The sequence below is a fragment of the Scyliorhinus torazame genome, chromosome 9 (assembly GCF_047496885.1).
Source record: "Scyliorhinus torazame isolate Kashiwa2021f chromosome 9, sScyTor2.1, whole genome shotgun sequence".
Classification (NCBI taxonomy): Eukaryota; Metazoa; Chordata; class Chondrichthyes; order Carcharhiniformes; family Scyliorhinidae; genus Scyliorhinus; species Scyliorhinus torazame.
This window is the reverse complement of record NC_092715.1, coordinates 27,221,863-27,240,035: the sequence shown is the minus strand read 5'-3', so window position 1 is coordinate 27,240,035 and position 18,173 is coordinate 27,221,863. Positions and strand designations below refer to the sequence as shown.

The window sequence follows — 18,173 nt, the reverse complement described above, 5'->3', positions numbered from 1 at the left end:
GACCATACTTACCAAAAGATATACAAGAACTAGGAGCAGGAGCCGGCAATTCAGTCCCTCGAGTTCACTCAACCATTCAATACGACCATGGCTGATCTTCACCAATGGAAGAAATTGATGGGTCAGGTTGCACTTTTTATTGCACCTATAGATCACACTAATTTGCTGAGACAACAAAGATGTCTCTCAGATTTACTGGCTGTTTCCCCAGCACCAGTGCCGTCCCCACCGACTTTCACAATTCCTCAAATAGAGTTTAACTCGTTTCCCATGTGCACAATTTGATCATTAAGTAGCCTCCTGTGATATATTTGCCTTGATTTCTGAGAAGCAGTACTGAAGCTGCACTGAGCACTGCATATTGATAATGCATGGCGGCAGCGGGAGTGGCGTCACCGATTGCTAGCGTGAGTAACTGTGCAGAGTAAAGAAGCGGCCTGTACTGAACACACCTCGTTAATAGAGCTCCTTTAGTTTGTCAGCCTCTGTGTCTCCTAACATCAACCCTGCGGACACAACACAGGAACTGGCGAGGTGGACCTCGAACAGCGCTTGCTAGTCTCCAGGGAGGAGGAAAGATCAATGGAAAGAACAAAGAAAAGTACTGCACAGGAACAGGCCCTTCGGCCCTCCAAGCCCGTGCCGACCATGCTGCCCGGCTAAACTACAATCTTCTACACACCCTGGGTCTGTATCCCTCTATTCCCATCCTATTCATGTATTTGTCAAGATGCCCCTTATATGTCACTATCGTCCCTGCTTCCACCACCTCCTCCGGCAGCGAGTTCCAGGCACCCACTACCCTCTGTGTAAAAAAACTTGCCTCGTACATCTACTCTAAACCTTGCCCCTCGCACCTTAAACCTATGCCCCCTAGTAATTGACCCCACTACCCTGGGAAAAAGCCTCTGACTATCCACTCTGTCTATGCCCCTCATAATTTTGTAGACTTCTATCAGGTCGCCCCTCAACCTCTGTCGTTCCAGTGAGAACAAACCGCGTTTATTCAACCGCTCCTCATAGCTAATGCCCTCTATACCAGGCAACATTCTGGTAAATCTCTTCTGCACCCTCTCCAAAGCCTCCACATCCTTCTGGTAGTGTGGAGACCAGAATTGAACACTATACTCCAAGTGTGGCCTAACTAAGGTTCTATACAGCTGCAACATGACTTGCCAATTCTTATACTCAATGCCCTGGCCAATGAACGCAGGTATGCCGTATGCCTTCTTGACTACCTTCTCCACCTGTGTTGCCCCTTTCAGTGACCTGTGGACCTGTACACCTAGATCTCTCTGACTTTCAACACTCTTGAGAGTTCTATCATTCACTGTATATTCCCTACCTGCATTAGACCTTCCAAAATGCATTACCTCACATTTGTCCGGATCAAACTCCATCTGCCATCTCTCCGCCCAAGTCTCCAAACGATCTAAATCCTGCTGTATCCTCTGACAGTCCTCATCGCTATCCGCAATTCCACCAACCTTTGTGTCGTCTGCAAACTTACTAATCAGACCAGTTACATTTTCCTCCAAGTCATTTATATATACTACAAACAGCAAAGGTCCCAGCACTGATCTCTGCGGAACACCACTAGTCACAGCCCTCCAATTAGAAAAGCATCCTTCCATTGCTACTCTCTGCCTTCTGTGACCTAGCCAGTTCTGTATCCACCTTGCCAGCTCACCCCTGACCCCTTGTGAGTTCACCTTTTGTACCAGTCTACCATGACGGGCAGCACGGTAGCATTGTGGATAGCACAATTGCTTCACAGCTCCAGGGTCCCAGGTTCGATTCCGGCTTGGGTCACTGTCTGTGCGGAGTCTGCACATCTTCCCCGTGTGTGCGTGGGTTTCCTCCGGGTGCTCCGGTTTCCTCCCACTGTCCAAAGATGTGCAGGTTAGGTGGATTGGCCATGGTAAATTGCCCTTAGTGTCCAAAATTGCCCTTAGTGTTGGGTGGGGTTACTGGGTTATGGGAATAGGGTGGAGGCGTTGACCTTGGGTAGGGTGCTCTTTCCATGAGCCAGTGCAGACTCGATGGGCCGAATGGCCTCCTTCTGCATTGTAAATTCTATGAGGGACCTTGTCAAAGGCCTTACTGAAGCCCATATTGACAACATCCACTGCCCTACCTGCATCAATCATCTTTGTGACCTCTTCGAAAAACTCTATCAAGTTAGTGAGACACGCCCTCCCCTTCACAAAACCATGCTGCCTCTCACTAATACGTCAATTTGCTTCCAAATGGGAGTAGATCCTGTTTCGAAGAATTCTCTGCAGTAATTTCCCTACCACTGACTTAAGGCTCACCGGCCTGTAGTTCCCTGGATTATCTTTGCTACCCTTCTTAAACAGAGGAGCAACATTGGCTATTCTCCAGTCCTCCGGGACATCACCTGAAGACAGTGAGGATCCAAAGATTTCTGTCAAGGCCTCAGCAATTTCCTCTCTAGCCTCCTTCAGTATGCTGGGATAGATCCCATCAGGCCCTGGGGCCTTATCTACCTTAATATTTTTCAACACGCCCAACACCTCGTCTTTTTGGATCTCAATGTGACCCAGGCTATCTACACACCCTTCTCCAGACTCACCATCCACCAATTCCTTCTCTTTGGTGAATACTGATGCAAAGTATTCATTTAGTACCTCGCCCATTTCCTCTGGCTCCACACATAGATTCCCTTGCCTATCCTTCAGTGGGCCAACCCTTTCTCTGGCTACCTTCTTGCTTTTTATGTATGTGTAAAAAGCCTTGGGATTTTCCTTAACCCTATTTGCCAATGACTTTTCGTGACCCCTTCTAGGCCTTCTGCCGCCTTGCTGAAGTTCCTTCCTACTTTCCTTATATTCCACACAGGCTTCGTCTGTTCCCAGCCTTTTAGCCCTGACAAATGCCTCCTTTTTCTTTTTGACGAGGCCTACAATATCTCTCGTTATCCAAGGTTCCCGAAAATTGCCGTATTTATCCTTCTTCCTCACAGGAACATGCCGGTCCTGAATACCTTTCAACTGACACTTGAAAGCCTCCCACATGTCAGATGTTGATTTACCCTCAAACATCCACCTCCAATCTAGGTTCTTCAGTTCCCGCCTAATATTGTTATAATTAGCCTTCCCCCAATTTAGCACATTCACCCTAGAACCACTCTTATCCTTGTCCACCAGCACTTTAAAACTTACTGAATTGTGGTCACCGTTCCCGAAATGCTCCCCTACTGAAACTTCTACCACCTGGCCAGGCTCATTCCCCAATACCAGGTCCAGTACAGCCCCTTCCCTAGTTGGACTGTCTTCATATTATTTTAAGAAGTCCTCCTGGATGCTCCTGACAAACTCTGCCCCGTCTAAGCCCCTGGCACTAAGTGAGTCCCAGTCAATATTGGGGAAGTTGAAGTCTCCCATCACAGCAACCCTGTTGTTTTTACTCTTTTCCAAAATCTGTCTACCTATCTGCTCCTCTATCTCCCGCTGGCTGTTGGGAGGCCTGTAGTAAACCCCCAACATTGTGACTGCACCCTTCTTATTCCTGAACCCTACCCATATAGCCTCACTGCCCTCTGAGGTGTCCTCCCATAGAACAGCTGTGATATTCTCCCTAACCAGTAACGCAACCCCTTTTACATCCCCCTCTATCCTGCCTGAAACATATAAATCCTGGAACGTTTAGCTGCCAATCCTGCCTTTCCCTCAACCAGGTCTCTGTAATGACAACAACATCATAGTTCCAAGTACTAATCCAAGCTCTAAGTTCATCTGCCTTACTCGTAATACTTCTTGCATTAAAACATATGCACTTCAGGCCACCAGACCCGCTGTGTTCAGCAACTTCTCCCTGTCTGCTCTGCCTCAGAGCCATACTGGCCCTATTCCCTAGTTCTCCCTCAATGCTCTCACCTTCTATTGCTCCCGTGCCCACCCCCCTGTCATACTAGTTTAAACCCTAGTAAGGATGGGGTAAAAGGTCTTTGAAGAAGCGCGTGATAGCAAAAGGAAGCCTGGAAAGTTTGACAAGGACGAGAAGGCTGTCGTGGCCCCGGAATATGGCGGTGATCGGTTGTCGGACCCCGGCACAGACCACCCTTCTGGCTGTGTATCTTGTATTCCTGATGTGAGAATGCCTTTTCAGGGACCAGTTTGTTATCTCAGCTCCCTTGTCACACTGGTAAACATCAGTTGGTGTGAAGAGTAGTTGTTTTCTTTGAGATGTTTTATTTGACTAGAGTGGGGGAGGAAACCAATCATCTCGGCTAGTTACGGCTGGTTTAGCACAGGGCTAAATCGCTGGTTTTGAAAGCAGACCAAGGCAGGCCAGCAGCACGGTTCAATTCCCGTATCAGCCTCCCCGAACAGGCGCCGGAATGTGGCGACTAGGGGCTTTTCACAGTAACTTCATTTGAAGCCTACTTGTGACAATAAACGATTTTCATTTCGTCTCAACAATGGTCACCAGTAAATTTAAATTAGCATCGTGACTGGAAACAAATTGTTCTCAATGATTTCCAAATTGTGAAAACTGCTGAATAATAACTGAGAGGGCGGCACGGTGGCGGAGTGGCTAGCACTGCTGCCTCACGGCGCCGAGGACCTGGCTTCGACCCCAGGTCACTGTCCGTGTGGAGTTTGCACATTCTCCCCGTGTGTGCGTGGGTCTCGCCCCCACAATCCAAAACAATATGCATTCTAGGTGGATTGGCCACACCGAATTGCCCCTTAATTGGAAAAAGATAGAACTGGGTACTCTAAATTTATTTTTAAAAATTCAAATGAATAGTAACTGAGAACTGTGTTGCACTGAAGCTGCAGTCTCGCCCCAGCTGATAGCACAATGTAGGAGGCAACAGCGTGATTGCTTTTGCTGTTAACTACATACATTTAATGCAATTTAATGCAACAAGGGGCTGGTTTAGCACAGGGCTAAATAGCTGACTTTTAAAGCAGACCAAGGCAGGCCAGTAGCACGGTTCAATTCCCTTACCAGCCTCCCCGAACAGGCGACTAGGGGCTTTTCACAGTAACTTCATTTGAAGCCTACTTGTGACAAGCGATTTTCATTTCATTTCATTTCAATTTAACTAGCTTATCAACTCCCCACCCTCCAAACTTTTCTTTTTTCAAACACTTCTCCAACCCTGTGGTCAAAATATCACTTGGTGCACTGTGACTGAAAGATTGAGCAAGCAGCTGCGGTTTTCCAGTGTTTTCTGTTTTTATGCCACCTTTACTTGGTGTGGCCTCCAGATCCACCGTAGTGTGGTTGACTGCTAACTTCCCTCTGAAATGGTTGAGTAGGCCGGGCAAGGGTGACAGAAAATGCTGTGCACCCCATGATAGGTTGCTAGCCTCCCAGTGGGTAGTGCGCTTTCATAGCATCATAGAATTTATAGTGCAGAAGGAGGCCATTCAGCCCATCTAGTCTGCACCATCCCTTGGAAAGAGCACCTTACTTAAGGCGCCACCCTAAACCTTTATCCCCATAACCCAGTAACCCCACCTAACCTTTTTGGACACTAAGAGCAATTTAGAATGGCCAATCCACCTAGCCTGCACATCTTTGGACTGTGGGAGGAAATCGGAACACCCGGAGGAAACCCACGCACACACGGGGAGAACGTGCAGACTCCACACAGAGTGGAGGACAGGGATAGGCTCCATTGCGATTTGCGTTGTACACAAATTCTGCCAGTTCTCACAGACCAGGCTTTCAGAGGCAGACTGACCATTTGGGTGGTACTAGCACCCATGAAACAGTACGGCACCTCGGTGATGTTTTAGGCTTTCAAGAGATTGTGGAAGAAAATTGATGAAAAATGGAAGCAGATACAGAGTGATTTAATAGCGTGCGCTTTCTCTGTGAGCAAACTTTCCTCACCAAAGTATGTTCTTGTTTATTTGTGGCGTTTTAATGGATAACTGATATTCTCTGAGCCAGTTTTAGACTCTGTTCAGTGTGATGTTATCATAGATGATGATAACATCACACTGAACAGAGTGAAACTGGCACAGTGATTGTTACTGGAAGTTATTGTTTTCTAAAAAATAATTTTATTCGGGTATTTGCAAGTTTTTATAATAACAATAACAATGACATAAACATGGTACAATAAACATTTCCACCCTCATCACAATCTTCACACACCCCAACCGTAAAACACCAGTCCGGCCCTCTTCTCCCCCCCCCCCCCTCCCCTCCCCCCCCTCCCCCCCCCTCCCCTCCCCTCCCCCCTCCCCCCTCCCCTCCCCCACCCTCCCCCTCCCCTCCCCCTCCCCTCCCCCACCCTCCCCCTCCCCTCCCCCCCTCCCCTCCCCCTCCCCTCCCCCTCCCCTCCCCCACCCTCCCCCTCCCCTCCCCACCCTCCCCCTCCCCTCCCCCACCCTTTGGAATTCTGCTTCTGCTGACATTTTAATTTTCCCCGAGAAAGTCGACGAATGGCTGCCACCTCCGGGTGAACCCTACCGTTGACCCTTTTAAGGCAAACTTTATTTTCTCGAGACTGAGAAACCCAGCCATGTCACTAACCCAGGTCTCTACACTCAGGGGGGGGGGGGCTTTGAGTCCCTCCACAGTAATAAAATCCGTCTCCGGGCTCCCAGGGAGGCAAAGGCCAAGACGTCGTCGGCCTCTTTCGCCCCCTGAACTCCCGGATGTTCCGACACTCCAAAGATCGCCACCTCCGGACTCGGCACCACCCGTGTTTTGAGTACCGTAGACATTGCCTTAACAAAACCCTGCCAAAACCCTCTACGCTTCGGGCATGCCCAAAACATGTGGACATGATTTGCTGGGCTTCCCGCACACCTCGCACACCTGTCCTCTACCCCAAAAAACTTGTTCATCCGGGCCACCGTCAGGTGTGCCCGGTGGACTACCTTGAATTGTATCAGGCTAAGCCTGGCACATGATGAGGACGCATTAACCCTGCTAAGGGCATTCGCCCACAGACCCGCCTCTATCTCTCCTCCTAGCTCGCCCTCCCACTTGCCCTTAAGCTCCTCCACCGGAGCGTCCTCCGCATCCAAAGGTTCCTGGTAAATATCTGATACCTTCCCCTCTCCCACCCAGGTACTGGAGACTACTCTGTCCTGTATCCCCCGTAGCGGCAGCAGCGGGAAGGCCGGAACCTGCTTTCTCAAGAAGTCTCGCACCTGCAAATACCTAAAGGAAGTTATTGTTTTAAACTCTGTTTGTTGCCTCACAGAAGGAAAAGAAAGGTTTCTTAAAACTCCTGTCGGGCGCATCTACAAAGCGAAAGTCCCGGCCCTCGCCACCTTCCTCGCCCACGTTAGAATCTGAACAGGCAGCTGCAGAGACATTCCTCCAGGGAGCTGTGGGGCCGGAGGTCCCTTCCAGCGTTAGCCACGGCAGAGCCGGCTCCTGCCCCGTGGATACAGAGGCCCCTGGAGCAACGCTGGAAACACTCCATCGGAAGACAGCTTCTTTAGACTCTGGCGTTCCCATCGCTCCCCCTCCAAGGCAGCCTTGTTCATCCATGGCTTCAGTTCAGCTGGAAGCCAAATCCGTGCCGTGTGAAAGGTACTCACTTCACTGTTTAATCTCTGTGTGAATTGGGGAAATAAATGTAAACTGTATGTTTTTCACTCCATAATCTCTCCTTCAGTAAAGTAGTATATTAGTACAGTTTAAAGAACACTGAACCATTTCAGCTTTGCTTGTGCATGATCCTAAAGCTTTCGTTTTAATTCAGGCTTTTAGCGTTATTCCATTGACATAAAAAGAAAAATAATTCTCTCTCTTGTTTCCCCCACCTCACATTTCACCCTTACCCTTGCAAAGCGCTGCCGTCATTACCCCCCCCGATTCTCTCTTTGATTTCTTCCTTCCATCTCTCCCCTGGTGAATCACAAGCATTACATCAGCAGTGCGGAGTTAATAAATCATTAACAACATCATTTGTTACCAACAGTGCGTTCACAAATTGCAGCTAAATCACCCGAATGCATTTGTACCTTGATGTGTGGAAAATGTGAAACCATCCAGTCAATCATTAACACTGCGGTATGGTTACACATTTACCAGAAGTGCTTTTTTTTTTGTCAAATGGAAACCTAACTGCGGTGACCATAAAAAAGAAAGTCAGGAAATTTCTCCAGGAAAGCAGGTGACGAGTGTGATATTGGCGGTGGGACATTGGGAATTGAGGGCAGCTGGATCGCTCTTTCCGTCCGCATCATTGAGTCCTCTCACCCTCTCCAATTTGTGCTCCTCGTCTTTACCGACTTCATCACACCTGGTGGATGTGGTCAGTCAGTGCCTTCAGTTGTGATTGAAAACTGACCGTCTGCCCGAGCACGTAGTAAATCACTGGGTTGGGGGCGGGACGGGAACATTCAGAGGGCGGCCAAAAATCTCTCTAAACTGTCCCGTCCTGTCCGTGATGATACCTGCTGCTGGTGGGACTGGTAAATCCCACCCATAGTTTATTACAGCACGGGAAGGAAGCTATTTGTAACTTCATATCTACGCCAACTCTCAATTCACAGCTGTGAGTTAGGGCTGCCCGGTGGAGGGGGTTACAGAGGTAGGAGGGGAAAGGCCATCGAGTGATTTGAAAGAAAGAGAATTTTTAAATAAAGACATTGATTGGGAGCCAATGTAGGTCAATAAACACAGGGGTGGATAAGTGAATGGCACTTGTTGCAAATAAAGACACGGCAGTGGGCAGCACGGTAGCATAGTGGATAGCACAATTGCTTCACAGCTCCAGGGTCCCAGGTTAGATTCCTGACTTGGGTCACTGTCTGTGCGGAGTCTGCACATCCTCCCCATGTGTACGTGGGTTTCCTCCGGGTGCTCCGGTTTCCTCCCACAGTCCAAAGATGTGCGGGTTAGGTGGATTGGCCATACTAAATTGCCCATAGTGTCCAAAATTGCCCTTAGTATTGGGTGGGGTTACTGGGTTATGGGGATAGGGTGGAGGTGTGGACCTTGGGTAGGGTGCTCTTTCCAAGAGCCGGTGCAGACTCGATGGGCCGAATGGCCTCCTTCTGCACTGTAAATTCTATGATCTATGAATTTGGGGTTGACCTCAATTTTATGGAGGGTGGAAGATGGGAGACTGTCAGACATCGCAGTGGTTAGCACTACTGCCTCACAGCGCAAGGGACCCGAGTTCGATTCCAGCCTTGGATGACTGGGTGGAGTTCTCCCTTTGTCTGCGTGGGTTTCCTCTGGATGCTCCGGTTTCCTCCCATAGTCCAAAGATAGAACATAGAATATTACAGCGCAGTACAGGCCCTTCGGCCCTTGATGTTGCGTCGACCTGTGAAACCAATCTAAAGCCCATCTACATTATTCCCTTATCATCCATATGTTTATCCAATGACCATTTGAATGCCCTTAATGTTGGCGAGTCCACTACTGTTGCAGGCAGGGCATTCCACGCCCTTACTACTCTCTGAGTAAAGAACCTACCTTTGACATGTCCTATATCTATCTCCCCTCAATTTAAAGCTATGTCCCCTCATGCTAGCCATCACCATCCAAGGAAAAAGATGTGCAGGTTAGGTGGATTGGCCATGCTAAATTATCCTTTAATGTCCAAAGATGTGCAGGTTAGGTAGGGTTACGGGGATAGGTAGGGTGCTCTTTCAGCAAGTCGGTGCAGACTGGATGGGTCCAATGGCCTCCAGCACTGTTGGGATTCTATGAATTCTACGGATATTAATTCTCCTGCCCTTTTCCCATATAACTGCTGAGTTATTCTTTTTTAAATATTCTGTTCCCTTTTTTGAAAGCATTTCTGGAAACTTATTTGTGTTAGGATGTTCTCCTTGCCCTTCTCTTTGTTTTTTTGCTTAAATCTATGTCTTCTAGTTCCCTCAAACAGTAGAAATAGAGAAGACCTTTTGTAATTTTGAGCAATCCAGCAAAACTTTTCCTTAACTTCCTTTCTTCTGATGAAGATATAGACAGATTGAGTGACTGGGCTTAACCATGGCAAATGGAATTCTAAGTGTGAGGTCAGCCACTTTGGAACCAAGATAGATGAATTATATTCTCTAAATGGCGAGAGTTGTAGAGGAGCAAAGGAGTGTCCGAACCACTAAATATACAGAAAGTAATCAGAAAGGCTCAAGGAACATTAGCCCGATTTCAAGGTGACTGGAATAGAGGGTCAATTAAGGGTCAATTAAGCGTGGCCAATCCACCTACCCTGCACACCTTTCTGGGTTGTGGGGGTGAGACGCACGCGTACACGGGGAGAATGTGCAAACTCCACACGAACAATGACCCGGGGCCGGGATCGAATCCGGGCCCTCGTCTCCATGAGGCTCCAGTGCTAACCACTGTGCCACCGTGCCGCCCTTGGATAATTTGTCTGATTGCTGTGTGTGGGGCTTCGTTGATAGTAAATTGGTTGTTCTTCATCTTGATGAGTGCTCAACCCAATGGCAGGCCCTTGAAGCCACAGCAAAAAGGACGTGTTTTTCTTTATACCATGGGTAGCGTGAGGAGGCAGGCCCTGAATTTACCTCGGCCAGAAGAGAGATTAAACCCCGTGCTGTCATCCTGAGCAAGTGGCATATTAGGAAAGCAGCAACCGCAAAGCCAAGCATCTTTGTTTTATTTTGATTCAGCTAAGGGTTTCCATGGGAACAGACTGGCTGGGACCTCTGCTTGAGCGCTGCTCGTGAATGTGCTAACATTGTGATGTGCCTCACCAAACAGGGACAATGAGTGGCAGAGCCTAAAAGAGCGGGGTGGGGAAAGGGAAGGGGAAGAAAAAGTTGTATTTGAACAGCATCTTTCACAACCTCATCAGGATGTTCCACAGCCACCAGAGCATTCCTGAAATATAACCACTGCTGCAACCTTTTGCATCCTCTTGATGTCAGGCCTCAGTTTGGCATCTCATTCATTCAAAGAAAGTCAGGGCAGCTCATAGACAATGAACCATTCGAACCTTGATTTGGTACTTCGGCATGTGAGTGCAATTTTTTGCACCTTTTTAATGGTATTGGAATGTGCCAATTGGTCAATTGGGTACTTGCTCTGGAGGCGCTTTTATAAGACGGTCTAATTATAATTGAGGATTGTTTAAAATCCATCTTTACTGATTTTAAAGACGTGGACTGGGAAGGCGGCAAGGAGGGGCGGGGGGGAGGGGGGGGGGTGCGGTTTGCAGGAGGTAGCTTCAGGTATTTTTTGCGGCTTCTTAAAAGACAGCCACCGGGAGAAAATAAATCTACAGACAATTAAAAACAGTTGCAGTCTCAAAGCGAATGTAAATTTGAAGAAAGTTAGCGAAGATCTGCTTTTATTTGGAATGCCATTGAAGCACCCAAAAAAAAACAGATGGGAGATTAATGAGGCACCGTTAGACTAAGTGGCATAAAGTATAACCTTATCTGCATGGTGTTTAAAATAGCTGATGTAGCTTGGAAAGTGCCGTTTAATTGGAAATGATCTGTGTGGTTTTGCTTCGGGACTGATTGAATTGAGGTTGCCTTTAACACACGCCAGCTGCAACTGGAAGCGGAGTGGGGGGAAACAAACCTTGGGCTAACAAGGCTGCAGCTTGCTTACTGTCTGCTAATTGGTCATTTCCTTCATGTACCCAGAGACATGTGGGAAACTGGAGCGCAGCAGGTCACCCCAATTTTTCTTTGATCTTAGCCCCGCCATCCCCGTATCGACCTTTCGTCTTCCCAAACCCGCCCGGGTTCACCTAGTTGTAAAAACTTGTGCTTTTCTGCACCTTTACATTGCACACAACTCGATGACGGAAGCCAGTTTCTGGAGCTGTCATGTTAAAATCATTGGCAAAAACAGCAAAAGGCCCTTGGAAAGAGCAATCTGATCATTCGCACTATCGCCAGCTCTTTCCCCATAGCCCTGAAAACGTCTCCCTTTCAAGTGTTTATTCAATTCCTTTCTGAAAGTTACTACCGAGCCCCCTGCCACCCTTCTAGGCAGTGCATTACGTTGCTGCTTCTAAACTGGGCCCATGCAGTTCCCTTGCATTGATTGAGTGCAAGGCAAGTACTAGTTTGCATTTGTCAGAATGGCAGGAGGCGGGGTGCGAAAGAGTGGTTGAAAAGAATTCTCAGTGCTGAAATTTGATCCATCCAGTCGCAGTAAGTCAGGGTCGCCGGTTCCAGCCTAAACCCCTGAAAACCATGAATAATCACAACCCCTAAATGATCTTCCTGAGTGCATGGGGCTCTACACTGTCGCATGCCAGATGTCGAACATTGAGGAGAATTTCAGTCATGTTTGAGAAAACAAGAAGTTTTGAGAAAACAACAAGGGGAGATGGTGACGCTGCTGGACTAGTAATTAAAAGGTGCAGGCTAATGCTCTGGGGACATGGGTCCAAATCCCACCCATGGCAGCTGGTGGAATTTAAAATCAATTAATAAGTCTGGCTAGTCTCAGTGACGGTGCCCATGGCGACCATCATTGATTTCTTTTATAAAACTCACCTGGTTCACTAATGTCCCTTTAGGGAATGTTATAATCATCGTGTCACAAGTAGGCTTACATTAACACTGCGATGAAGTTACCGTGAAAAGCCCCTAGTCGCCACACTCCGGCGCCTGTTCGGGTACACGGAGGGAGAATTCAGAATGTCCAATTCACCTAACAAGCACGTCTTTGGACTGTGGGAGGAAACCGGAGCACCCGGAGGAAACCCACGCAGACACGGGGTGAACGTGCAGACTCCACACAGACAGTGACCCAAGCCGGGAATCGAACCTGGGGCCCTGGCGCTGTGAAGCAACAGTGCTAACCACTGTGCTGCCGTGCCACCCATAATTGTGACTCCAGACCTACAGCAGTGCGGTTCACTCTTAAATGCCCTCAGTTCAAGGGCAACAAATGCTGGCCTTGCCAGTAAGGCCCACATCCCATGAAAACAAGATACAGCAAACGATGAGGAAGGCAAATGGAATGTTGGTGTTTATTGCACGGGACTGTAATATAAAAGTAGGGAAGTTTTGCAGTAGTTGTACAGAGCCTTAGTGAGACCACACCGTATATTAATTTTGGTCCTCTTATTCGAAAAAAGGCAGAATTACGTTGTAAGCAGTTCAGAGAAGGTTTATTCGACTCTGGAATGGCTTATCCTAGGAAGAAAGATTGGGCAGGTTGGACAGATACCGGTTGGAGTTCAGAAGAATGGAAGGTGATCTTACTGAAACGTGTAAGATCCTGACGGGACTTGATAGAGCAGATACCAAGAGGATGTTTCCTCTAGTCAAAGAGTCGAGAACTAGGGGACACAGTTGAAAATAAGAGGCTTGCCTACCTTTTAAGAATGAGACGAGGAGAATCTTTTTTCTCTTGAGGGTCGCTACTCTGTGCAATGCTCTTTCCCAGAAGAGCAATGGAGGCTGGACCATTGAATATATTCACGATAATGATACATAGGTTCTTGACAGACGAGGGAGGCCAGGGTAGACAGGAAAGTGGAGTTGAGACCAGAACCAAATCATGCATGACCTATCTTATTGAAGGGTAGAATAGGCTCGAAGGGCCGAATGGCCTACTGTTGCTAGACCTTTGTTGCTATGAAAGATTTAAAAAACGGTACAAAATAACAAAGGCAATGCCTTGGAAGGTACGGCGTCTACACAAGAGTGCGCGATAGTGGTGCTACAGTGCCTGCGGTCCTTGAATTATGACTTAGATTTTGTAGTGTTAAAGAGGCTTATACCTATCAACACACCGCAATCGACAGGCAGGGAAACGTTAGCTGGGCATTCAAGACACGCACCACAATGTCTGGAACATAATGTCCCACCATGTAATCTCCTAGAAGAAAGGTTTACGTTTATGTAGCACCTTTCAAGATCCCACAGCACAAAATGACCAGGTAACCAACTCCCCAGCTGATCTTCAAATCTCTCCCAGTGCCGCACAGAACCGCCTGGATCTTGCGGTTAATTCCTGGAGTGGAACATAAACTGTCAGCCACAACACGGTTACTGCCGTTCTAATACAGGGTGTCGAGTGGCTGTACAGTCGGATTTCAGAATCATGGAATGATACAGTGCAGAAGGAGGCCATTCAGCCCATCCCGTCTGCTCTGGCTTTTTGGCTGAGCTATCAAATTAGTCCCACAACCCTCCTCATTCCCTTTGTTGCTAAATTCCCTTTGGGAAATCACTATTGAATCTGCTTCCACCACCCTTTTAGGCAGTGCATTCCACATCTTAACTCGCTGTATCATTTTGAAAAGTTTCCTCGAACCACCTTTCTTCTTTTACCAATCACCGTAAATATGTGTCCTCTGGTTACCGGCCCCGCCTGTCCCTGGAAACAGTTTCTCCTTAGATACTCTGTGGAAACAATTCATGATTGTGAACTTCTCTATCAAATATCCCCTTATCCTTCTCTTCCCAGGGGGAAATAATCACAGCTTTTCGCAGTCCATCGATGAAGTTTAAGTCTCCCATCCCTGTTACATTTCTATTCCGTACCCTCTCCAAGATCTTGGCTTCCTTCCAAAAGTACCGCGCCCAAAATTAAACATACTGCTTCAGCTGAGGCCTTGCTAGTGATGCATATTTCTTTTTGAACAGGTACAGAGTTGTCGTATCCTACCCCCCCCAGAGTGAGGCTGAGCTGGAGCTGAAAGACGGCGACATTGTATTTGTACACAAGAAACGTGAGGACGGCTGGTTCAAGGGCACCCTGCAACGGAACGGAAAAACCGGACTCTTCCCTGGCAGCTTCGTGGAGAGCCTCTGAGGGGCCTTTATAACGCATGAGCACACCATCGACATGAAGCACACACACACACACAACAGCCTAAAGCACCGGTTTTTGAGCAGAATATCTCCACGAAGAGCTGAGATGGAGATATAAGACTCCCTTCTTAATCTTCTGTCAGAAGAGGTCAGCTGCTTGGATTTTCGTCTTTTGTGTGTTGAGTTTCCAGAGGTACAGCAACAGCACAGTGAATGTTCACCAGTGACACAGCTCCCAGTGGGTACAGTTTGTGGTGATTCTTTCTGATTCAGTCTGTGCCTTTCACTGTCATTCAGTCTGTCATCAGCTCCTTTTGTTTCCCTCTTCACTGAATCACAAGCACCCCAGCTATTGTCTGGCAACATAATGGAATCAACTGTTTACAAAGAGGCTGTAATTAAGACAAAACTTTGTAACTTATTGGGTTAGAGTTTTTTTTTTAGTCCTTGATTCATCATGTAAAGTGAAAGTTCTATAATGTCAAATGTTGAAAATTGTAATAATTTATAAGTGTTATTATCTGAGAGGGGAAGCTGGATTATCTCCTCAAGCTTCAGTTCGACATAGTACCTCTTCTACACACATCCCTTTCAACTCCGTTACTGATCGCTGGTTTGGTGAATTTATTAAAAATTGTAAGCGAGGACTGGTACGGCCTCGTGATGTTCTCCGGTGGTTCTGTGTGTGGCGGCAGGTGTAGGTTTGTAATGGTGTTGACCTGTACTGTAAATTGCAGAGGTTTGGGACCTTGATTTGTAGTTTTGTACGGAGGCCCGCTCCCCTCCCCCCAACCCCCAAAAGAAAGTCAAGACATTAAGAAAAACCTCAAGAAGAAAACTGTGAAGTGGTAGTTTAAGACTGGAAAACAAATTAATGAATGCGAGGGAGTCTCCACTCTGAAACCACCCATTCTTAATTCCTCTTGCCATTCAAAGCACGTTTGATTGTGACCAAGGCCGACTGTTTGTGGCTTGCACTGAAAAGTGGACAGGATTGAAAAGCGTGATTCCCAGAACACCGGCAGGGGTTCTGTTACGGCCTGGTTAGCCCATGCTAAAAGTTGGCTTGTAGCTCACTGACATGCAGTTAGCCCGTGGCCTGCTGTCTACCTTGTCCCTGGTGGTTCAAACTGTGCAAGCTGCCTGTATTCCAAATGGCTACATTGGCGCCTTTGGAACCCACAAGCTCCCAGCTAACTATTCCAAGATCTGACTTTGGGCTTACAGCTCAGAATCTTGTCCCCACACTGGTTGGCCATGTGTAATAGTGCAGGACCACTTTATTCTCTTAATTTCAAAAAATCTCTCTTCATTACAGTCGTCAGCTTAGATTGTTTTGGGCCCAGTCTATCCTACCGACTCAGGCCCATCTCCAAGTGCTGTGCCTGAATGTTTTGGACCCGAGGTACGCGACTGGCTTGGTTGCAGGTCTTCAAATCTACATTGCACTTAGAAGCAGTGTTACCAGTGCTTCTGGCACCATGTCGGCACAGTACCGCGTGTGTTAGAGGCCTGCTTTAAACATTTAAGCGCATTTGTTTCCCCATGGCCTGCCTGCACCCTTCTATAATGGGCACAAAACTTCCTTTTAAATATAATGATGTGACCAACCTTTCTTTGATGATTCCTTCAAAGACATACCCCACACACACAAAAAAACCGACCTGTGTGCTTGAACAAAATTAAATGTTGCATATCTTAACCTGGATTTTTCTTTTTTAAATGTGTGAAAACTGCCGTGGCTGCAGAGGCTGGCATCGGTACTCCCCTGCAGCGGACTGAAGCTATGTCTTGATAGATTCTGGCATTTCACAGAGTAACCTTAGAATATTATGAGGGAGCAGTAAATCAAATCATAAAACCTGAAATGTCGGATTTTTTCAAATCTGAAATGTGAGCTCGTGGGTTTGTCTTGACGTGTCTATCTCATAAATAAAGCACCACCACTTTAGTAAACATATAATGTGAATGCATTTACCATTTTATCCTGTATGTGTTGAGATAAGTTTGTGCGCACACACATACATACTTGCACGTGTATAACACAATCACACCAGTACAACATTTCTTGTTGAACTGTGAAAGGTTTTGTTACACACGGTATGCAAATTTTCGTTACTTTTTTTGGCAGATGTATGTTCTTCTGATACCGTAAAACTGAGAAAGAAACACATTCGTAATGTTGAATATCCACTTTACTTGATGATTTCTATGTGTCTTTGTGCAGGAATCCTGTTTGGGAATACACAACCCTTTTCTTTTTGTTTTAAGTCTGCAGGTTCATTATAATTCTTGATCCAGGGCCACAGATTTATTTTGGGTTGAACTTGTCTAATGTAGTCAACGATAGCTTGACTTGCCTCCTGTTCTGTATCAGTTCGTGCTTTTCAAACTGTGAGCACAGACCCTCCAAATATTGACACAGTCCTGGGGAGTGGTCACATACCTATCCTCTTAGCAGCCATAGATACCACTGTGTTTGCCATGGAATTAAGAGATGTAGGAGTCTCTCTGTGTGCTGCGTTCCATAATAAATCTATCCCCGTGCTCAGGGAACTGTAGACCCATGAGAGCGTGGACTCTACTTTCAACTACCTAGACCCTGAGCTCTGAAATTCCCTTTCCGAGCCTCTCCGCCTCATACAAAATAGGGGCAGAAATAGGCCATTCGGCCCCTTGAGCCAGCTCCACAATTTAATAAGATGCCAGATCTCTTTGTGTTGCAAGTTCTACATTCCCATCCCCAACCGATATTAACGACTTGGATACAGGGATAGAAGGGTCTATCGCCAAACTTGCAGATGACACAAAAATAGGTGGGACAGTAAGTTGCAATGAGGAAATAAGAACCTTACAAATGGATATAGATAGGTGAGGAGAGTGGGCCAAAATGTGGCAGATGGAGTTTAATGTGGATAAGTGTGAGGCCATCCATTTTGGTCGGAAAAATAGAAAGGCAATTTATTATCTAATGGGGAGAGACTTTGGGGTGCTCCGCTGCAGAGGGATCTGGGTGTCCTTGTGCATGAGTCACAGAAAACCAGCATGCAGGTGCAGCAGGTAATAAAAAAAAGCGAATGGAATGTTGGCATTAATAGCTAAAGCAATAGAGTATAAAGATAAGGAAGTGTTGTTGCAACTGTAGAAGGCATTGGTAAGACTGCACCTGGAGTATTGTGCACAGTTTTGGACCTCTTATTTGAGGAAAGATGTAGTGACATTGGAGGCAGTTCAGAGGAGGTTCACTAGATTGATTCCAGAGATGAGGGGTTTGTCGTACGAGGAGAGATTGAACAGTTTAGGCCTCTACTCCATAGAGTTTAGAAGAATGAGGGGAGATCTAATTGAGGTGCACAAGGTGCTAAAAGGTCTGGATAATGTAGACATGGATGCTTCCTCTTGTGGAGCATTCTAGAATGAGCAGTCAATAGTCTCAGGACATGGGGTAGCAAA

General features: G+C 47.0%; 1 protein-coding gene across 4 annotated transcripts in view; it reads left to right on the top strand.

The window, feature by feature from the left end:
• Nucleotides 1-16,683, top strand: part of sh3rf1 (SH3 domain containing ring finger 1) — a 239,833-nt gene extending 223,150 nt beyond the window's left edge. For 3 of the 4 annotated variants that reach the window (XM_072515735.1, XM_072515734.1, XM_072515736.1), the window contains 2 exons: nucleotides 7,202-7,536; nucleotides 14,553-16,683. In XM_072515735.1, coding sequence (XP_072371836.1) covers nucleotides 7,202-7,536; nucleotides 14,553-14,721 — 504 coding nt within the window. In that variant the 3' untranslated portion in view covers nucleotides 14,722-16,683. The remainder of the gene's footprint in view (nucleotides 1-7,201; nucleotides 7,537-14,552) is intronic. The other variant, XM_072515737.1, reaches the window with a different exon arrangement.
• The last annotated feature ends 1,490 nt before the right edge of the window (nucleotides 16,684-18,173 follow it).